Source organism: Eublepharis macularius, chromosome 3, assembly GCF_028583425.1.
Source record: "Eublepharis macularius isolate TG4126 chromosome 3, MPM_Emac_v1.0, whole genome shotgun sequence".
NCBI classification, from domain to species: Eukaryota; Metazoa; Chordata; class Lepidosauria; order Squamata; family Eublepharidae; genus Eublepharis; species Eublepharis macularius.
In genome coordinates this window covers 128,377,461-128,400,567 of record NC_072792.1, presented here as the reverse complement: position 1 = coordinate 128,400,567, position 23,107 = coordinate 128,377,461, and the positions used below count along the sequence as shown (strand labels likewise).

General features: G+C 44.6%; 1 protein-coding gene across 2 annotated transcripts in view; it reads left to right on the top strand.

Moving 5' to 3' along the window:
- The first annotated feature begins 1,036 nt into the window (after nt 1-1,036).
- Nucleotides 1,037-23,107, top strand: part of ILDR2 (immunoglobulin like domain containing receptor 2) — an 82,621-nt gene continuing 60,550 nt past the window's right edge. For both annotated transcript variants that reach the window (XM_054975060.1, XM_054975059.1), the window contains exons 1-3: nt 1,037-1,345; nt 19,442-19,774; nt 21,634-21,753. In XM_054975060.1, coding sequence (XP_054831035.1) covers nt 1,300-1,345; nt 19,442-19,774; nt 21,634-21,753 — 499 coding nt within the window. In that variant the 5' untranslated portion in view covers nt 1,037-1,299. The remainder of the gene's footprint in view (nt 1,346-19,441; nt 19,775-21,633; nt 21,754-23,107) is intronic.

Below are 23,107 nucleotides of genomic sequence, written 5' to 3'. Positions count from 1 at the left end.
GGCTGGTATCCTACCACTCAGAAAAGTCTGAAGGATTCCTCCAGCCTAAGGGCCTTCCTCCAATTTTAATGATGCTTCTGCTGGAGTAAGAGCCGCTTGATTTGAAAGAATGCCAGTTGTTGAGAGGAGTGGTTATTTCACCGCTCTTGCTGAGTTTTACACCAAGTCAATGGAATTATGTCATTCAGCCTGGGCTATAAAGCAACACTAATGTTAGTTTTAACAACTGATATCTGGTTAGCTTATCAGCATGCGTGCCTGTTGATAGTCAGTGTGGTCCAGTGGTTAGAGTGTTCTAGGACTAGGAGAACCACATTCAAATCCCCACTTGTCAAGAAACTGTGCTGTTGGGCCAGTCATTCCCTCCCAGTGTAGTCTACCTCACAGGGTTGTTGTGAGGATCAAAAAAGGAAAGGAGAACTATGTATGCTGTCTTGACCTTGGAGGATGGGCGGGATACAAATGTACTAAATATAATTGTATTTAGCATGTGTAAGTATTGGGAATATGGTTTCTAAAACTTTCAACTAAAAAAGAGATCTGTGGATTAGCCCCTCTTTACCATTTTGATGCAAATGCAGAATTCTGGAGTTTGGGACAAAATGTTATCAGTCCTGCCTGTAGTAGAGTGGTACACTGTTATTTACATGTATCATTCCATGATTCTTTTAACAGATCTATAACAAACCCTTTTAAGATATATCTACCACCATTCCCTTTACTGTCACCATTCCTCTCTCCTTTTAATTTCTATATACATTCCCCAGCTAAGAATTCGGCTTTCATAATCAAGGCTCCTCGCCCCACTAGCCCTTTGATCTCTCAATGTGGCCCCTGATATTAACCGGTCCTGCGATGAACTCTCTCGAGCTCCTGGACAGCTTCAATGGACAACCATGTGATTTAGAAACTCCCGAAGCCGGGACTGCTAGTGTCAGGGGGAGGAGAGCATTTGAAACGTCGACGCGTTGATCTTGCTTGCCGTTCGGTCTCAGTCTAACGGGCAGAGCTGCCTAAAGACGATCTGTTCTCTTGACCGAAGTCGAAAAGTAAGTCAGAGGGGAAAGAATGTCTTGAAGAGATGCCGGTTTTCTCGTCTCCCCCTCCTCGAAGAATGGTAGCGCCCATTCAGAACTCTCCTGCCTTTCCCCCCGCTGCGTGGTGGAGACCCGGAGATAACGGGGAAGAGGAGGCTATAGGTGCCCGCCGGATCGTAGCAGGGCGCTTTTCTTAAAAGTACTTTTCTGGGTCCGGTCCCCGCTCTCCTTCCCTCCGCCCTTCTGAACAGTCCTTGAGAAGATGGACGGGGTCTTACTGGGATGGACCGCTGTCCTGTGGCTAACAGGTAAGGGCTTCTTTCCTACGTTCCCGACGCCAAATAACTTTCTAGATTCCCAAGGAGGGGCTGCCTGCCTCCCCTTCCGGCCGGTGTGTGTCCCTGTGTGAGTTGCCTCAGTGCTGGGGCTGAAGCTGCGAGTGGGAGAGACGGGAGTACGGCGCGAACGCTCCCCCGCCATGAAGGTGCCTAGGAGAGCTTGGGCCAGTCGCGCAAGCTACCTCACGGGGTCGTCGTGAGAATAAAATGGAAGAGGGGCGAAGGATGGCGAGCGGCACCCGCACAGGACGAAGGGCGGGATGGAAGAGGGCTCCAGGCTTCGGGCCAGGCGCCCGCCCACCGGGAACTTCGTCGTAAACCTCTTCCTTTTGGGATTTCGATGCACAAGCGGACCGCGAGGTGTTAAAATGGAAGGGGGGGGGAGGCGCCGTGGATGGGTGTTTTCTCCCCGGCTTTGGAACTTCGTCGGGGTTGATTGCATGTGGGGGAAAATAATTTGGAACGGGGTGGGAGGTGGGGGAGAGAAGCAAGGCCAGCAAAGGGCTGTTGCTGTAACTTCTTCACGAACATGGTGTTCGCCAACACCTCCCTCACGATGCCGATGAACGCTCCGTCTTCACTCACATACATTTAGTGGGGGTGGGGGAACCCGCCCTTTCCTATGTGGATTGTGAGTGTTTAAAAACATGGTGGAAGGTTAACGATAGAGTTCATCCGCACCATGTGCCTCACAATCTCAGGCCAAGTTATACTACAAGCATACAGTCACACCTGTGCGGTGGTAAATCAGTGTCTTGGGATGCAGGGTGGAGGGGGAGAAGCACCCGACTGCTCTCAGCGGGCTCATCACATTTTGCTGCACACCTTTCTTGTCTTTTTCTTGGGCCCTGTAAAATCAGGAGGTTACCATCAGGATTGGTTGTGGGCACACTATTGGTTTATTTTACTTCATTTCCACTCCACCTTTCTCCCCAATAGAGACTCAAAACGGCTTACAATTCCTCCTTTTTATCCTCACAACATCCCTCTGACCCAGTAGTTTTGGGCTAGGGAGACACTTGTTTGGGCTCTCCCAAGAGCTCGCCGTCCATTCCAGTCTTAAGATCTAGTGGGGCAAGATTTATGTATGTATGTATTCCCCACCTTTCTCCTCATTGTGACCTAAAGTGGTTCACATCATTCCTCCTTTTTGTTCTCACAACAACCCTATGAGATAGATTAGGCTGAAAGTATGTGACTGGCCCAGGTTCATCCAGTGAACTGCTATGGCAAGAGTGGGAATGTGAATCTGGGACTCTCAAATCCTAGTCTGACACTCTAACCACTACACCATGGTGGCTCTCCTTGCTTCCAGGCAGCCATCATGTCCTGCTTTTCTTGGTTTCCACATAGGAGAATTTGCAGTTTCTCCTTTGCCAGCATAGTTGCCTGCTACAGTGAAGACCTTGTCTAGCCCAATCCTCCCCCCTCTAATACTTCAAGTCACCATTTATCCACAGGCTGTTGTTTATGCTGCTGAAAAAGTTGCCCACCAGCCTGTCTGACTCACTGGGCTGACTCACTCACCTTGCCTGCCTACAGCCTCTGCGGCCCAGTGTCCATTCCCCTTATTTCCAGGTTAACAGCTACAGCATATCACCTAGGGACAGGCAGTGCTGCTATTGCTTCTATAGTCTACTTTTTTCAGAGCATAAGGACAGTTTGCCCCCTGGAAGATCAAGGAGAAGGCTGTTAAAATGGGCAGGGAGTAACTGTCCTAGGGATAAAATGCATGTTTTTAATGGCATTCCTCAGCATAGTATACACAGGAGCTGGGCTGGCAAGAACCAATGTGCTGATGTTACTTGTAAAAGGCAGGCAGAGAGCAGGGATGATCATGTTGCTGCCTGGTCTGATGGATTTCCCTCACTTCTGTGATGGTAGCACCCTTGCAGGCCCTTCACTTTTGCTTAGGACAAAATGGAGCTCCCTTTCCTGCAGGCTGCTGATGCCTACCACTTATTTATTTGTTTACCGCATTTTTTCTCCAAGGAGCTCAGGTTCCCTTCTCCTTTATTTTACTCTCACAACAACCCTGTGAAGTAGGTTAGGCTGAGAATGTGTGACAGGCCTAACCTAGCTTCATGGCCGAGTGGAGGTTCCAACCCAGCTCCTAATCCAACACTTTTAAACACTACACCATGCTGGTTCTTTCTGGTAATATACTGGAGAAAGAGAAATCTCTAAAGGGAGCCATAGCATAACCCAAAAGGCTAATCATTGTCCTGGCACTGTCAGGTAATGGCTGGATTGTCGGTTTTGTTGTGGAGAGAACAGCATACACTTCTTGCTATTTCTTCATGGCCAAAGATCCAGAGAAGTTAGCCGTGTTAGTCTGTAGTATCTGACGAAGAGAACTGTGATTCTCGAAAGTTTATGCTGCAGTAAAGTTGGTTAGTCTTAAAGGTGCTACTGGACTCTTTGGACTCTTTTCTTCATGGCCAAGTAATTGCTCCGTGGTTAAGAGTACTTTTTCAAAGAGCAAATGCTAGTTCATGTCACTATTTCTGCATGCTTATTCTTGTCTTACTTCATTTTTAGCTTCATTTCTTACAAATTTCTGCCTCCAGTATTTTATTATGAAAAACAGTGAGTGAATATGCTGTAAAACAGATTCTTGCATGACTTTTACATGTGACATTATATGGAAGTATATAGAACTGTTTTCCTATATCCCTCTACAATCATGTAGTAACAATGCCATATGTACAAATGTTTTTATCAGTGTATGAATGTGGGGAGGGAATTGCAAGGAGTTCCTCTCAGTGGTTGTTGTGGGTTTTCCGGGCTGTATTGCCGTTGTCTTGGCATTGTAGTTCCTGACGTTTCGCCAGCAGCTGTGGCTGGCATCTTCAGAGGTGTAGCACCAAAAGACAGAGATCTCTCAGTGTCACAATGTGGAAAAGATGTTGGCAGGTCATTTATATCTACTCAGGAGGGGTGGGGTTGAGCTGAGTCATCCTGTAAGAGTTTCCCAGGGTGTGGAATGCTAATGGCGGGAGGCTTCACTGTATCCTGAGGAGGTTCTTTTGCATATGGGGTTTTAGAATCATCTCAACAGCATCCACCTGAACATACAATTCACAATGGAGAAAGAAATCGAGGGAAAGCTCCCATTCCTGGATACCTTGGTCATCTGCAAAGCAAACTTTCAGTTAGGTCACAAGGTCTACAGGAAACCAACTCACACTGATCGGTACTTACACAAAAACTCCAATCACCACCCCCGACAGAAAAGAGGCATAATGAAAACATTAGTGGATCGTGCAAGACGGATATGTGAGCCGCACTTTCTCAGTGAGGAAATTAATCATCTAAACCACGCACTTCAGGCAAATGGCTACTCCAGAAATGAAATCTGAAGAGCAATCAAACCCAGGATGAATCAAACAACCAAGGAAAAACAGTCTCCTACAGGAAAAGTGTTTTTGCCATATATCAAAGGAATTACTGATCAGATGGGAAAGCTTATGAAAAAGCATAACCTTCAAGCAGTATTCAGACCCACCCGAAAAATACAACAGATGCTATGATCAGCAAAAGACAGTAGAGACCCCCTCACCTCTGCAGGAGTATACCGTATACCCTGCAGCTGTGGACAAGTGTACATCGGGACCACAAAGCGTAGCATCCAGACAAGAATAAAAGAACATGAAAGACACTGCAGACTTGGACAACCTGAAAAATCAGCAGTGGCTGAACATAGCCTAACTCAAACAGGGCACAGTATCTTATTCCAGGACACCAAAATACTGGACAACACTTCTAACTACTTTGTCAGACTGCACAGGGAAGCCATTGAAATTCACAAGCATAAGCGAAACTTCAACAGGAAAGAAGAAACCTTAAGAATGAACAGAGCATGGTTTCCAGTTCTGAAAAACACCAGGCTAACAAAACACTCTACACCCAACAATAGCCCTGCAGAGAAGATGAGCACATCAAGCACCAATCCATATGCAAAAGAACCTCCTCAGGATACAGTGAAGCCTCCCGCCATTAGCATTCCACACCCTGGGAAACTCTTACAGGATGACTCAGCTCAACCCCACCCCTCCTGAGTAGATATAAATGACCTGCCAACATCTTTTCCACACTGTGACACTGAGAGATCTCTGTCTTTTGGTGCTACACCTCTGAAGATGCCAGCCACAGCTGCTGGCGAAACGTCAGGAACTACAATGCCAAGACCACGGCAATACAGCCCGGAAAACCCACAACAACCATTGTTCTCCGGCCGTGAAAGCCTTCGACAATACAGTTCCTCTCAGATTAGAAGTTCTACAAACAGATTGTCAGTGGCTCAGTCACTTTGACAAAGGTCTGAGGAGGGCTGCCTTTGTATCTGAGCTAGATAATAAAATCTTGGGAATTGTAGCCATTGCAGTGTTTGAAGCTGCATGCATATACTTGTGTAAGGAAATGAGCATGTGTGCATGTATGCCTGTGTGTGTATAAAGTGCTGTCAAGTTCCAGCTGAATTATGGTGACCCTGCAGGGGTATAGGCTGATGGAATCTGCTGGATACTACATTAACGCTAGAGGATCATCCCCCTCCCCTCAGTGTTACTTTGCATATGCAAAGTAGAAGTCTCTGCTTGCTTGCACCCACACACAAATTAGGAATCATTGTAAAACTCATTCTCTGGCTGCATTCTGCCATTACACACTGTTTTCAGGGCAAAGTGGGCTTTCCTCTGGACAAGTGGACAAAACCAGACGTGCTATGTGACATTGTCTGCCTTGCTTTTGTGATTCCTGAACAGAAAAGATCAAGGGGGGCATAATAATAGGAAGCTGGACAGTGTGCTAGGGGGACATGACTAGGAATCAGAGAAAGTAAAGTTGTGCTGGGTGGTAGGTTTTAGAAAGAAGGGAAAAGCTGAAGTGAGCCATAAATTCAAAGACACAACAGATTAGGAGCTGGCCTCCATTAGTTTAAAATCAGAAATGAGTTTTTTAAAGGCTTAAATAATAGTCTTTGGCATGACGTTCATGGGCTAGGAAGCACTTCAACAGATGCATGAAACAGTAACCTAAATGTGTAGCTATATAGACTGTGATCAACACCCTACACTTTAAGAATGAGCTTCCAAACAAAATAACCATTTTTACACATAAGTTTGAATGTGGCAAGATTTTTCGAAAACAAGATGCACCAGCTATAGCCAGCATAAAGTGCTTCTTTACAGAGAAAAAATGGCAAAGAGCTATAAAACCTGCATGTAGAAGCTATACACAACATAATTCCACCATGCAAAAATGGATTGTGACTCCTCATGAATGTTATCCCTGATGATGCCATAGCATAGGGTGCTGCTGAGCTTTGCCCGTATGTCCTTACCCACCATTCTTCCAGATATATGGAAACCTTAGATCAACTTTCCTATTATAGAAACTCATAGTATGCCAGTTTTCTGGTTGATTAGATAACTGCTTCTTTAGCTCCTATCCCTTACTCTATCTATTGAAGTTTTCAGTGTCTAGACCTAAAGAAAGGAAGCATTTGAGAAATTCCACCATTCCATTGAAAAATTTGCAGCCACTGTCAGCTTGAACCAGGAGACACACCATGCAGCAGAGCTGTTTCCATACAGATATTTTGCTCCACCTTGGCCTCCTTAGAATGACACTGTTTTCTGGAGTATCCATATGACATTGCCACAATAGGGTAAAACCATAGAGTTTCTGGCAATTCCTAGAGTGATGTGACATTAACTTCCTGGTTTCCTTTAGAAGTGATGTCATGTGGTGCGTGATGCCAGCATTAAAAACAATCTGTTGCCACTCAGAGCAGTGATGGGCTACAAAGATGGACAGTGGGAGGTCTTCCACTATAGTGGGAGGCCGGGCAACCCTACTGCATGACAGCTCGTTGTGCTGTGGGGTGCTGCACACTCAAAGCTGCCAGTCCGCTGAACATTGGGTATGGCTCTCTCCCTGATGCAAGCGCAATAGACTAGCAGAAGCAGGCCCTGATGCTGTTGTAGTCAATTTTGCCCTCATGGGAACCACCATCAGACCTGGCTCTAGTCCATTTTGGATGACATTTTCAGCCCTCTTCCCCCTCCCGGGCCCAGATAAGTGGGGGCCAAGTGGTATTGGGCTGGGTCTCAGATCTTGTTTCCATATTTTCCTCTTCTTTGCTGCAATCTTTCCCAAACCTGCCTTGATACAGTCTTTATGTAAAGATTACAGTCAAGGCACCTTTGGCTGTTCTGTGAACAGGAAGGTGCTGGGCCTGCCTACATTGGTGTCATTTACCTTACCCATGCTGCAGCCATTCCTCCCCCTCTGGACTTTTTCAGGCTTTACATTTTTAAAAATACTATAACTCTATAGTGTTAAAGCAATTGGAACAAAGTACTAGTTCCTTGCTTTTTTTTAAAGTAAGTGTCTAGCCCTTTTGGTTGTGAAGGTATAAGGAGAAAGGTAAATACAGACTTGCTTTTTAAAAAAAATCAAGCTAGGACCTAGTACATCGCTACAATAGATTACTGTACTGTTATGATACTACAGTGACATTTCCATTACTGCCTTTGTAGAAAAGCCTGAAAAAAGTAGTCTGTGGCAGGTGGTGGGAACAGCAGCCCCCTTTTCTTTGAGTCAAAGAAAATGCTGTGAAAATGTCTGTGGATGCTCTGCAGTCACAGCAGCAACAAACACTACATGGACAATTGTCTCCAAGTAGAAGCCGCTCAGGTCTAAATATGCATGGGGTAAAAAACTCCATTTTTATCCTGGAAACTAATTGATGATTTCATATACCTACATACTTCACTGCCATTCATGTCAGTTTTCTGGAAAAATATGAACTGGAAAACTTTCTATAAAATGATCCATGCATGAGATCTGAATTAGCATATTTATGTTGAGGTACATTTAGTAAACCAAATTTTAAAAGAACCCCATGTTGATTTTATGTTCCGATAGCAACCATATTTGAAGTGAAATATTTGATTAGGAAAAAAGTATGGCTTAAATGTTATATTCAAAGCTTTATGTGAAAAATAATTTTATTGAAATAATGTAAAAATTTAGAGGCAATATAATATGCACATCGATTGCCTTTTTTTAAATGTAAGGAGGAAAATACCAAAGCAGTGAAAACACCTTTGTTTCACATCTAAACTACATTATTCACCTGAGGAAGTGAAGAAGCAGATCAGCTAGGCTAGCTTGGTATCCAGGAATCACCTACAGGACTCACTCAGCAGAAACAGAAACAAAATAACACTTGTCCTCAAAAGTTCTTACCAAAAACTTCTCAAGCACATTATCAGTGATCTGTAGCCCATTTTGGAAGATGAGTTGCCAAGTCCACCTTGGGATCTTTTACAATTTCCTTACTCACTGTAGCCAACATCCTGTGTGGTCCACATGGATCCCACCACAATCCCCAGAATAGTGTTTTTGGTAGTCAAAAGGGGCCTCCTTCTCTTTCTTTCATCAAAAACTGGTAGGCTGCAGTCCAATACCACTCAAACTTTAGCTCTAGTAGCTTGGCCACCTAACTCTCCTGGACTTGGAGACAGTGGTCACTCTCCTCACAGAGAGCCCACCATGAGATCATTGAGTGCTGCAGGAGCGTAAGGCTCCAAGTAAAATAGAGGTTCTTTTAAGAAGACAATCCAAGAAAGGGAGGTTCTGGTATGGGCTTCAAAAGCTGCCCAAGTACATAGGAGCTTTGTCTGGCTCTGACCATTGTTGGAGGAAGTTTACAGCCTTGGATTACACTGAGCTCCTGCTGCCCATGTCCATCTAACTTTCTGACCTGTTTCTGCCAGCTAGCTGTGGACTTTTGGTCCCACAGGAATCAGTGGGCTGCAGTAGGTGTGGGCAGGCAGGAAGTTCTGTTTTGCTGATGGAAATTTTAGTTTGGATCCAACCCTATAACCCCAGGGCAAAATCGGTCACACTGCATTGCTTCCATGATGTATATTTTGTACCGAACAAACCACGTTTGTACTACTATGGCTGGAATAAGAATAAGATGTAAGGTGGCTGGGTGAAAAAGGGTTGACGGATCCTGTATCTTTAATAATTGTATAGAACAATGGAAGTATAGACTGTCATAAGTGGTGGGGATGGTGGAAGGGTGAAGCCCTCTGTCCTGAAATTCTTTCATTTGGAGCTTTCCTTCCTTTGTTGCTGACCTCTTAAAAAAACTGGGAAAAAGCAGACTGTGTAGTGGGCATGAAAAACTGAATTAGCAAATTATCACACTCTGAAGCAATAGGAAAAGTGAGCAAGTACCTGTAGCTGGCCTATTCAACACTTGAGATGGACTTACGGTAAAATCCTAAGCGCAGTTACTCCAGTCTAAGCCCATTTCAGTTGGAGTAGGAGTAACTCTGGAGTTACTGAAGTAACTCTTCTTAGGATTTCACTATTAATTTTTTAAAGATTTCACTGTTAATCTTTTCACTGAATTGCTCATTGGGCTGACATTTATTTTAAAAAGAAAATGGGAAAAATGAGATGAGGAGTCCAAAGATGTCATAGTTTTGTACTATGAAATATGTCTAGGCTACTGTTTCCTCCCCAAAAACTAAAAATTGTTCCCTCTTTCTAATTAAATCCCAAATTCCGAACTCCGCCTTTATTCTGTTTTCATTATTCTGAAACAGACATTGTTGATGTCTGTTTCCCATTCACTGTTGGGCTTTGCAACATCCATCTGCCGCGGAAATGTCTTTTGCTCCAGTTTCTGTAATCTGATGCTCCATATATTAAAAAGTGAGTTTAGAGTAGGCTTGTGATTTGATAATCTCCACCAGTGGCAAGTAGCAGTTGTCCCTAGGTTGCCACTAACATGCCAGCATTATGCAGCACAACTTAGGCTGCATGAGTGGCACATTAACTCCATTCTGACTTCAGAGAACTGGTGGCCCTTCATGGGTGTAAGAGACAGTAACTGAGCTGCACATATGACAGAAGAGAGCAAGAGATGTGACCATCATCTGGTGTGACTGCATGTGTGAATCTGCCTCAAGGGTTTCTGACCTTTGAAGCCAACCTGAAGGTAGTCATGATGATCGCCCTTGCTGCCTCACACTTTAACATACAACAAACCTACTTTTTAAAAGACTTTTGCAACACGACATACGTTTACTCTAAAGTATCCTTTAATTTCATCATCACAGTGACCTGTGTCCTACCACTCCATTAAGTAAAGTTTTAAGTCTTCCTCCAGTTTTAAATGCTGTTCCTCCAATGCAAGAGCCATACCACATAAAATGGTGGAAGGTTCCTTAGGATGGAGAAACTTCCTCCACCTTGACTAGGTAGGAACATTTCTAGCTGTGGACTCAGCTTTCTCAGTTAACTTTTAGTATACTGTTAACAAAGTTTAATAAAAGTCCTCTCTTTTCTGTATTTTGCCAAATTCTTGCTGGGTGAGATTTATGGTGAAAGGTGTCATTGCTGCTGTGAAGCCCTTCTGATCTTGTCCAATGGTGTATTTGATTCCTCTCTAGTAACTGATAATATCAAGTAAAGCACTTAAAAACATTACTTTCAGTAGGATAACAATGACTGAACATGCATATGAACACCAAACTATTATTACTCAGTGGTTGTTATTAAATGACCTTAACATGGGTTCGCGCTCCCCTCCCTTCAGTGAAACAAATTCACAATTTTGGTTCTGTTTCCGTGATGCTTTGATAGCTGAGATGAAGCAAAGGAGAGTGTATCTGTTTGTCCAGACTAATAATAACTGAGACTTTTATTTTCCCAGTGGTCAAAAAAGGAATGAAAAGGATCAAGAGACACCAGTCCAAAATCAACTAACTCTTCTGCAATGGATATGTTATATGCTGTTCTTTCTATTAGTTTCTGTGTTTGTCTTGACCAGTCATATTTTTGTAATATGCTTGCTCAAGATGAAGGTTACTCTTTCAGTTTGAAGCTCTGGGCTGTCTTATTTTCTTTCACTATGAGCAGTGTCTAGATTCCACACCAATTCTGTTGTTGAACATAAGCAGACATTCCTGCTAGACAGTTCCTGCTAAGTGCAAAGCATTGTCTACTAGGCCTTTCTTCTCTCGTCATGATTACTCATTCTCTTGTTCAGTCTGAAATATAACCAAAATATTTCTGATTGGCTCAGACTACTTGACTCATAAGGTAATTGACTAATCCTAGAATCGAGCACTTATAACCATCTTAGTTACTTTTCTCTCATTCTTTTTCCAGTTCAATACTGTTTTTGGTGGGAAAACGAACTGTGGACAGGATCACAAATGTGGTCATAATGCTGGGTGTCATTTTAATGTTACTGTAAGAGATTTTTTATTCAGTTTAAATGCCCTTGTTTATGCAACATATTAAGAGAACAGAGAACTTTTTGGATATACTCAGTGTGGCAAGTTAGGCTGCCGCTGCCAGCATTTTTTAAACTGGCTCTATTGTTGAATATTTGAGCATATTGATCTGCAGACATTAACAGATGGCAATGCCAATCTCATGCTATGAAAAGTATCACCTGCTAATCTCTGCAATCAAGAATTGGCCCAGGGCATTTTTGCTGGTCAGCTGGTAACCCAAATAGCAATATTTTCTCACTTCCCAATTTTCTACAAACATTTGGTTTTCACAGGACTTGATTTCCATAATTCTAACATCTAACAGCACATTTGGAGTGCATAGGATAACTATTGTACAGTAACTATTATATAAAATAGTAGTCATTTTGGCCTTTAAGAGTGACATTCCTTTTATTAGTACCAAAAATATTCAAGGAGCAGGAACCTTTTTGACTTAATGGGCTTCTGTCACTTGAAGACTAGAAATCCATGCTAAAACAGCTGTTGAGTGGCTGGCCATGTGCTTAATCTGTTTGGTGATACCACGGTTGTCTGATTATATCTTTAAGATTTGAAGATTTCTAGTATAAATCTGTTGGGTCACATTAACAAAAGGGCAATGAGTTTGTAAGCAAAATAGAAATGGTTCAAAGACCACATGCAACCTGCAGGCTGGATTTATATTATTAGCTGATTCCAGTTACTTACAGAGCACTGAAACTGATTTCACGAAAATGTGATTCCTCTTCATCTGTTTAGGGTGAATTTGTGCAAGCAGAGTTTTCATGGGATTATTACAATTATCATGTAATAGTCTGATGTTTTGAAGCTTCCATTATATGTTTGTTCATTCCAGGAATTCAAAAACTGCAGGTGGTAACCATCAATAGGTATAAAAGTAGCCTGTGATGAAAATATCATTACATGAATGGACTTCATACGGTCTGTTGAATGGCCACTTAAATTTCCTATTCCCTGTAATCATACCAGTTCTGCAACACTTTATATTAACTTTGACCTTGTATTTCCCCATAATCCTGATAGACTCTGAAAATTTATCTTCTAAATGGTTTGGTTTCCTTATTTAAAATCTGTCCCTACAGTTTCCTCATCCCTTCTCACCATGAGGATTCTCACCTTCTTCTGAACTGTTAACTTGTTCTCTCAGTTACCTTATTTGGACTTGTAAATGTTTCAGGAAGAGAGGGCTCATTTATGTAAGTGATGTCTATGTCAATGGTGCTGGAAATGCTTTTAAAGCGATAGATCCTATGGGTTAGGCTTTGCTTAAGATGCATGTTTGTACAAGAGCTTCTTGCCTTGGTCAGCCTTCTAACCAGCATCTTGTGTGTTATGAAAATTTGCCCTATAAGAAAAGGAGGTACTGCTGATGCTCTTGTTTATGTAATCCAGGGAGGAGTGTAGCCTCCCTGGATTATATAATACACTCCCTGGAGTGTATTCCATCAACTGAACTAATAGTCAGTGATCAGAAGCAGGGCTTTTTTTCAGCAGGAATGCAGTGGAACGGAGTTCCGGAACCTTTTGAAAATGGTCACATGGCTGGTGGCCCCGCCCCCTGATCGCCAGACAGAGGGGAGTTGAGATTGCCCTCTGCGTCGCCAAGCGGCTTGGCGGCATGGAGGGCAATCTCAACTCCCCTCTGTCTGGAGATCAGGGGGTGGGGCCACCAGCCATGTGACCATTTTCTCCAAGGGAAACCCACTGAGTTCCACCACCTCTTTTCCCAGAAAAAAGCCCTGATCAGAAGTGTTTATTTCTTCCCCGTTTCTCAACTGGAGAAATTTTGTCATGTGCACAGCTATTAGCACGATATATGAAATTTAGATCTATAGCACGTATGATGCAATACTCAGCTTCCAATTACATGTGGGTTAAATATGAAATAGCTTAAATTGTTCCACATTTCCTAAGTTAATATCAGACCTATTCACTCAGAATCTGATCCCATAAGTCATTTAAATTGAAGTCCTTGGATAATAGCATTTGATTCTGCTGTGTCAGTGAAAATAGAATTCCTCCAAGCTAACTAGTACTGCTTAAAATGGCTTTCTTTCCTTAAAGAGTCTTGCAGTGGAATCCTAAGAAGAGTTACTCCAGTCTAAGCTGATTAGGATTGCAATGTTTGTCCATAAGAAATTTTAATTATTTCACCTTATTATAGGCTTCTTCCTGACAGCAGCCTTGATTTGTTTTTTCCTTGCTGCCTGTGGGGCACCTTTGATCACAGCACGTTTGAGTGTGATTGTTCCACACTGCAGGTTATGTGGAATTTCCCCATGTGTGTGTCCTGTCTTTTCAAAGTGTTCAGTTTGTAGCATTTTTTGGAAGGGTAGAGGGATAGGGTTAGCAGTCATTCAGTGGACTACGCGGGATCCTTTGCTCCCAGCCTCAGCCCCCTCACCATCTCTTACCTGGCTGGAAATGGGAAAAGGTGTGGGAATGGGCTGAGCACTTCCATAGCGGGCCAGGTATGATGTCATTCTTGGAGCGATGTGGAAGCAATGGGTTGCATGCAAGGCTTGTTTGATAAAAATTGTCCCTCAGTCCTCATTACTGCTATGAAATGCTTTTGTAGCTACATTCTGATTCATGAATCGTTAATCATGAACATTTGAATAGACCTGGTGCTTTTAAAAAGATACCAGTGCTAGTACTCATATATATGGTTGCACTGATTTCCACCAATTCCCCCATCAGGACTTGGGAGTAAGGCTTCCAAGCCCCCAGTAAGGGGCAGGTAGTGAGGGTGGAGTAGGGTTGCCAGTCCCTATACCCTTTCAGCAAGGGAAAGGGACCTGGCACTTAACTCGTGCCTCCCAGGAGTCTTTTCCTCAAGCGTACTCCCAGCTCTTGCGTGATGACATCATTTCCCAGAAGTGACATCACCACACTATCCACTAGTGTGCTTCTGCACTTTGTGCAGGGAAAATTCAGCTCATTCGGGACCAACATTGGCCTCAGCAAAGCGCAAGAAGTCGCTTGTGGCCAGTGTGATGACATCACTTCTGGAAGTGATATCATTGCTCCTCACTGGGAATGCACCACGTGTGAGCTTTTCTGGGTTGCCTGCTGGTGGCAGCCAATCGCCAAGGAGTTTGCAACCTCCCTCCAGTTCCCAGCAACTGGCAAAACCCTGAGAGATTGCAGCCCACTAGCAGGCAACTGGGAAGCCTAAGGTGTCCACTAGATAGGGTTGCTAGCTCCAAGTTGGGAAATTCCTGGAGATCTAGGGGGTGAAACCTGGAGAAAGTGGGTTTTGGGGAGGTAAGGGACCTTGGCATGGCATAATTCCATAGAGTCCACCCCCTGAAGTAGCCATTTTCTCCAGGTGAATTGTTCTCTGTGGCCTGGAAACCAGTTGTAATTCCGGGAGATCTCCAGCCACTACCTGGAGGCTGGCAACCCTACCACTAGAGTTGCCAACCTCCAGGTAGTAGCTGGAGATCTCCCAGATGTATAACTGATCTCCGGGACACAGAGATCAGTTACCGTGGAATGAATAGCCGCTTTAGCATGTGAACTCTATGGCATTGTCCGGGGCAGGCCTCTCCCGCCCCGGACTGGGCCCGCCCAGCCACCCCACCCAGCCCCCTGGGGCCCCGCCACCACCAGCAGCACCCCCCCCAGCAGCCTCCACTCACGGATGGGCCTGCGACGATGCCAGGCCTGGCTGAGGAGCGAGCCGTGAGCAGAGGGCCGGCCGGCGTGCAGCTGAGGAGACGAATAGGCCCGCCGCCGTGGCTGCGGCCGCCGGAACAGAAGCCGAAGGGCCCTCCAGCGGCGGCAAAACGGCCGGGGCCGGAACGAACGCCCGGCGTGCCGGCAGTGGCGGGGCCGTGGGCCGGGAGCAACGCGGTGGGGTCGACGCCGACGCTGCCGTTAGGGCCGCCCCAGGCAGCGGCCCAAGGACGGGCGCGGTCAGACGCTGGCGGGGGAAGGCCCTGGGCGGAGAGGCCGGGAGGTGGGGCAGCGAACAAGCCATCCCAGCCCTGGATTGGCTGGACAGCTCCTGGGAGGGCTCCCCTGTCTGAGACTCAGGTGGAGGCTGGCCTGCCGCAGCCAGGGATTGGCTGGGGACGGGGGAGGGAGGAACAGGGCTCAGGGGGAATGGGAGGCACGGGGGGGTGAGAAGGATGGGCGGCGGGCCCAATGGGGGCAGGGAAGCCAGGTGCACAGGCCGGGGGTGGCGGAATCACAGGTGGGGATTGGTGCAGGGTCCAGGGGTGGAGCAAGGAGGGGCTATAAAGGGGAAGCTCCCAGTGATGCCGAGGGGGAAGTGGCTGACTGGAACGTGGAACAGAGAGACAGCGAGTGGCTTCCAGGACAGCGGGTAGGAGGCAGACCCGGGTGCCTGAACCCTTGCCCCTACCCAGTCTGAGGCAGAGGGAGCTCCCCATCTCCCCCTGGTGTCGACCCGGAGGATGGCAGGATGAGGGGAAGGTGCGGTCGGTGGGGTGGGGCCTCACAGGCATTATACCGTGATGAGGTGCTTCCCCTCCAGAAACCCCACCCTCTCCAGGCTCCACCCTGAAATGCACAGGAATTTTCTAACCTCAATTTGGCAATCCTATTGTCTGCCACTGCTGGAAGCAGCAATGGGAGAAAAATAAAAAATAAAAATACCATAGAGTTCTGGCAATTCATAGTACAACCTAGAAGTAACAGAGGATAGCTCTAGGAAATTCTCTATGGTAAAGCCAGAAGTTCCTACCATATTTTGTGGATAGCTCTAGGTAGGGGTCATTTTGTAGAAAAAGAGCTGGAGGAACTCATTAGCATAACTCATTAGCATATGCCATGCCTCTTGCCATCACTGGAAGTGTGTCATTAGTATAACTGATTTGCATATGTCACATTCCCTGACATCACCTATTCTGGCTGTTTTGGACCCAATCCTGGCCATACAGGGCCAAAATTGGGCCCAAAATGGCAAAAGGGGGCTGAAAGTGGCTGAAAAGGGGCCCAAAATGGTCAGGATCGGGCCGCTGATGAGCGGGAGAGAGATCCACCACCCGTCAGAGGCCCAATCTGGGCCGTTTCGGCCCCAATCCAGGCCAAAACGGGCCCAAAATGGCCGAGAGTCAGGTGGGTGGGGCCACCTGACATGTGACCTCTTTGGGGAACTGCTGGAACTGCGTTCCTGTGTGTTACCCCTCAAAATGAGCCCTGGCTCTAGGAATCAGCAGAAATCTATGATAAAAACTTCCTGTAAGCAGACGAGGCCTTGTTTTTCTTTTTAATTCTCAAACGGAGAATGCCCCTCCCTACAACCCTCCTGCTGGTTGCAGCTCCAAATGGTGCTGGTACTCAGCACTGGTGAGTAATGCCTCCCCCATACACAAATAGAGCCTTGACTAGACCAGGTAGTGTGCTGAGCTGTTGCAGGTGGATGTTTCTATCATTGTTTTTTGTAGTTTCTGCAGAGGGCAAGATGGGCAGAATATAGGGTTGCCAAGTGTCCAGTTTTCAACTGGACAGTCCAGTATTGGGGGGGGGACATTCTCTGAATACCAGACACCTGGCCCCTCCCCCCTGCTCTGTCACCCTTGTCTAGCCCGGCCACCCAGCCTCCTGCAGCTGAGCGATGGCACTGCTGGCCTGGGAAAGTGGCCAGCCGGTCTAGGTGCCCAGCCAACCTGCTGTGGCTGTGCTGCGATGACCGGGACTGGCCAGTCATTCTGGATGCCTGCCCAATCTCCTGCGGCTGTGAAGCACCAGCCAGAATTGGTCAGCCATTCTGGGCACCCAGAAGTGGGTCAGCATGATGATGTCACATGCATTAGTGACATCATCACGCTGAACAGGAACGGTATTATTCTGGACGCCATCTGGCAACCCTAGTAAAATGGGGCGGGGGGTTGCCAGGGATTCCAAAGGGCTAAGTAGGGGGCTGGGGGCAGGGGACAGCAGGGTACTTACCGCTCATGCATGAGCATAACACTTGTGCACATAACACGTTACTTCCCACACTCCACCTTTGCAGAGGAATCCTGGTGCTCGCTTAGTGAAAACCACCCCTTTGGAGGCAGTATTCACTTTTAGTGCATGCACTGCAGCTTCTTCCTTCATTCTGATGGAAAGTGAGTGCGATGGTTGCACATGTTTTCCAGTGAGACGAAAGAAGGAGCAATGGTGCATGCACGATGGAAGTGAAAACTGCCTCCAAAGGGGCAGTTTCACTCAGCGCACACTGGGATTCCTATGCAAAGGGGGGACCGCATGCACATGCTTCTCCCAACCCCCCCCCCCCCCGGCCACCAGCCAGGTGAGTGTGGTCAGGGTGGCCAGAGGGGCAAAGAGATGGTGAGCTTAAGGGTGTGGGTGATGAGAATTACCTTGAAGCTTCTTCTCATCCCAGATCAATAGCAAGACATGGTTTCCCTTTCTTTCAAGTTGATCCCACATACTTGCCTTTCTCTTTAGATTGCATGTTGAAAAGGAACCTACAATGCAGTGCCCACAGGGCTGGAAAATAGTGCACAGGCACAGTGCACAGGTGTGCTCTTAATCCCTTTTCACACAGCCTTTTAAACCATTTTGGCTGCTGGTTGCTAGTTCATTTTTGTGCCGTTTCAGACACAAGTGGTTTGGCTGTCAGTTGCTAACGGATTTTTTTACCCTTTTCAGACACAGCCATTTATGTCCCATTTGTAATGCTGGGTTGAGCCATTTTGTTTTAAAAACTGTTTTTCCCATTCTCAAGTTTTCAATGTGCTTCCCATTCACTGTGGAGTACTGTTTAAAATAGGACAAGCATTACAGACAGGTGAAAAACTGAAACCAATCCCATTTCAGAAAAAAAAATCAGGGGAAAACAAGTTTCAGAAAGATTGGAGAAAAAAAGGGAGAAAATCTGGGACAGCAAGTTATATGAAATGAAGAAAGTAAAATAGTAATGAAGGGAACTGAAACCAGAACATTAAGACATTCTGGAAGATGCCTTAGAAACTTAAGGGAGGAGAGAAAACCTGCCATCTTCTATTGGCCTCCTTGGATCCATTTGTGTTTTACTTTGTGTTAGCCATTAAAAAAGAAAGGATGGATGTAAATAAAATCTTCTTACATCTCAAAACAAGCACTCAAAATTCTGTTTTCTTTGCTCAGTGTAAATCCTGCATCGAGAGGTTAAATTTGCTTATGTTTTACCTGTAGCTTATTTCCTGCTGCTTCATCATTCATCATTCACAATGGAGAAAACGGGAATCAAAGTGGTGTACAAGCACCACTTTATCAAGTGTTCTGTACTGGTCTGTTATTGTTCTGTTGCATTAAAAGAACAACCTTTTTGCTTCTTCGCTGCCAATTTTCCTTCAATGCTATTTTTTCTTAGCATTAAAGATTCTATGATTAGGGGAATAGTTATCGCTTAGTACTCCATCTCAGGGCCAAACTACATGAGGCAGTTTTTAACAAGGGTCCAGGTTCCATTTAGTATATACAGTTGCTAAAAGGGGGAAATAATTCCCCATTGGGGCCTTTTTGGATTGGGAAAATGACACAGGGGGGCTGCAGGAGCCTGTTCTCCCACCACAGGGCAGTTCTGAGCCAACTCAAAACCCCATAGACTTTTAAAGGAAAAGAGGATGTTATTTCCTCTTTTGCAGTTGCATGTGCTGAATTGGGTTTCCCCATTTTAAAATAGAACCTGGACCTGACTTTTTAAAAGAAGCTCTTAGTCATTCAGATGGTCTTTCTTCTGCAACTCTGTAATGTTAATGCTTTTGTTTTGTAGTTGTGATTGAAGGACTGCTGGTCAGGGTGCCTGAAAAGAAAAGGGTAGCGATGCTTTTTCAGCCTGTTGTGCTTCGATGCCATTTTTCAACCTCCTCCACTCAACCAGCTGTAGTGCAATGGAAATTCAAGTCCTATTGCCAAGACCGCATGGGAGAAGCTTTAGGCGTGGTCTCTGCAGGGATACAGGCAGTGAGCAAGAGGAACTTGGAATGGGACCCCTACGTGGACTGCGTTGACAGCAGGAGAACAGTTCGCATTGTGGCTTCCAAGCAGGGTTCTGCAGTCACAATTGGAGAATTCTACAAGGGGCGAGATGTCACCATTGTCCATGGTAACTATACAGCAGTTTAATAATGAACAGAACCTCTCTTTTTATTGATTGACAGTTAGGGAGAATGAGGGGAATATATTAGAATTTTCTTATGGAATAGTTTTAGAACTGCTGACTCATTATTTGGCTCAACTTTATCACTGAATCATTGAGTTAAAAGGTTATCACGTGGTCAGTCTACACTAACCCATACCACAAAGAAGGACCTTTGTTCTGCCACAGTGCACACCACTAATATTGGCTGATTCCACCCATCATCTTATTTCACATTTTTTGTCCCACCTGGCAGATCAGGTTGAGAGGGATGAATTTCCCAAATCAAACTAAAAACTACATCATATGTATTAGTTTAGTATTTTTATGTTTGTATGCTCATTTTCAAAAACATTCCCAAACCTCAAACCATTTGCCATTAGTTGTAGCCAAGACTTCAGGTGTGGACACCCAAAGGAACTACACAACTCATTGTTTTACTGTCGAGCCACAATGCAGCAGAAAGCTTTCTAATGCATCATCAGTTTAAGCAGTTATCCTATGCTCAGTCTGGGTCATTTAGAGTTTACTCCCTCAAGGAGAAAAAGGGACAAGCTCAGTTTTTAAAGCAAATTTAACCTACAGTTTCTCTGTGCATTCCTTCCTTGCTCTGTTATGCATCTCTCCTCTTCTGATTTTTTGGAAGAATTAAAGAGAGATGGAGAATGTAAAAGGCAGACTTCCCTGGGTCTGTCATTGCAGTGTGAGACACTTCTCTGTCTTAATCAGCCAGTTAATTTAGTAAAATACACTGCTGGAGAAGACAGGCTAAAGACAAATGCAATATTAAAAGAAAAATCACAGAGGGTTCTTTGCTCACAACATAATCCTGGCTTCTTCCTAGTTTCACAGTTTACATGACAAGTGTACATATTAGTGAATCAAATGCTTGTTTCCCAGGCTTCTTTTTTTAAAAAAAGTATATTATGTACATTTGTCTATTCATTCTCCTTTTCTTTTAACCCCCCCCCCCCGCAAGTATTTTAAAAATAGATGCAAAACTAGCGATGGCAGGTGGGGGTGGGGGGCGGGCATTGTAGCATCAAAATCACAGCCAATAAGCATACTCCACTGGAGGATTTTTCTCATTCCAACTCAAACCCACAGAACTATTGTTTTAAGAACTTGCATTGAAGCTGACTGAGAAGTGTATGTGTTTACACAAAGCAATAAAACTCCTCTGGCACTTTTGAAATGAGACCTTTTGTATCCCCCAAAGTTACTTAAACGAATCCTTAGGCAAGAAAAGGAACATTTCACCCTTTTCCCTGTTGATCTTCTGTAGGTTTGTTGAGGCACTCTGTGGAATGTTCGTCATTCTAACTTACCATCTCTGCTATGTTATCTATTAGTGCTACAGAGTGATGTTACTATGACTGAATTATTTGTAATGCTATGCACAGGCATAATGATTGTTATCCCTCATATGAAGTATTTAGTTAGATTATGTAGCAGGCTCTTCAATTCAGCTTCCTCTCAAAATACAGGCTTTGGGTGAGGATGGGTATTGCTGAAGGTAACACTTATTCCTGATGTCTGCTTCGCGGCCTCAGCTGTAAAATTGAACTGATCTGCTACTTAATATTCCAGGTAATCAATTTTGTGGTTCATTTTTGCTCATCCTGGAATTTAAACATTGGTCTCCCAATCCAGGGGCTCTCCATGCTAATTTTTTTTTTGAAAAAACTGCTTTATTGAATATGCATTTCATTCAGCCAATCTCAAGAATCTGTCCCTTCCAGAACATGGTGACATAGGTTTGGTTTTTAGCCTCCACCTTTTTGGTGTGCCTCTGCTTATACTTTCAGTCTTATACTGTCTTTCAGATGCAGACCTCCACATAGGAAAATTGATGTGGGGAGACAGCGGTCTGTACTACTGCATCATTATCACACCGGACGATGTGGAGGGTAAGAATGAGGAGTCAGTGGAGCTGCTTGTTCTGGGTGAGTTCAACTTTCTTTTCCAATGTTATCTTGTTTTACATTTCATGGAACTCGAATTTTTATCACACTACAGATGCTAATTTTCTGCACTTCGCACCCATTCTGTATCAAGCTAATTACAACATGTATTATAGTTAGCTTCCTGACATTCTAATTTGCAATACCCCTTCCACCTCTGCCTGGATTTTAAAGACACCTACCTTTTTCCACTTCATGTATCTGACAAAGGGAGCTCTGACTTTCGAAAGCTCATATCCTGGCGAGATCTTGCAATAAAACTCTAATCGTTAACGCATAATTAAAACTACGTCAACATTAGAAGCCATAGATTGCAATATCGGCCCTAATTACCATATCAGCTATAAATTAAAAGCGTATTTACAAAAAAGAATTTTGCATTGGCCTTAAAATTACAGGGAAAATCTCAAGGCAGCTAGCAGAGAAATCTGCAGAACAATTTTAAAAAGCAGTTTAGAAAAATTAGAACTCTGATGTTAGTAGAAAATTGGTTTGCCTAGACTTTTATTATCATTTTTTGCCACCTTAGAACTCCAGACTGCGTAATGGGATTCCCATCCAGGCACTGACCAGATGCACAACAACAGTTTGATCCCATGCTATCAGACTCACTGCCCCTGCATCAGTAATCTGCACTCATATCTTGGGCCTTAATCTGATTTGCCAGAAAGAATGGGCAGTGGCAACTGTGGAAACAGCAGAGGGGGTACAGGAACAAGAGGACTTTCTAACATATGACTCCTAAAATGTGGTACATTCAGGCATCCATTGCCATACATTTTATTTTGTTAAATTTTACTGGCAACATTCAGAGGAGTTAGCCGTGTTAGTCTGCAGTAGCAAAATAGAAAAGAGTCCAGTAGCACCTTTAAGACTAACCAACTTTACTGTAGCATAAGCTTTCGAGAAACACAGTTCATGCATCTGACAAAGAGAACTATGGTTCTCGAAAGCTTATGCTACAGTAATGTTGGTTAGTCTTAAAGGTGCTACTGGACTCTTTTCTAGTTTGCTACTGGCAATATTGGTTCTTCTTCTAAGTGGTGCAACACTGTCATGCTGATCTAACTTCACTGGAAGCTGATCAGTTCCCAAATATTTCCAACTGATACTGGAAGTCAGCTGCAAGAACTATCAGCACCCATAGTGCTGATGTCCAGATCACTAGCTAGAGAATGCTGAAAGTTGAGGAAGTGGTATGTGGTGGCTCAGTGTCCACCCACCCCACCTTATCATGTATTTGCTTAAACCTCCTATACTAAATGGAAATTACAATGTGGGTAGCTAGTGTGTTGAATTTATCACTTTATGTATGTAGGATCAAAGTGTATGTGTA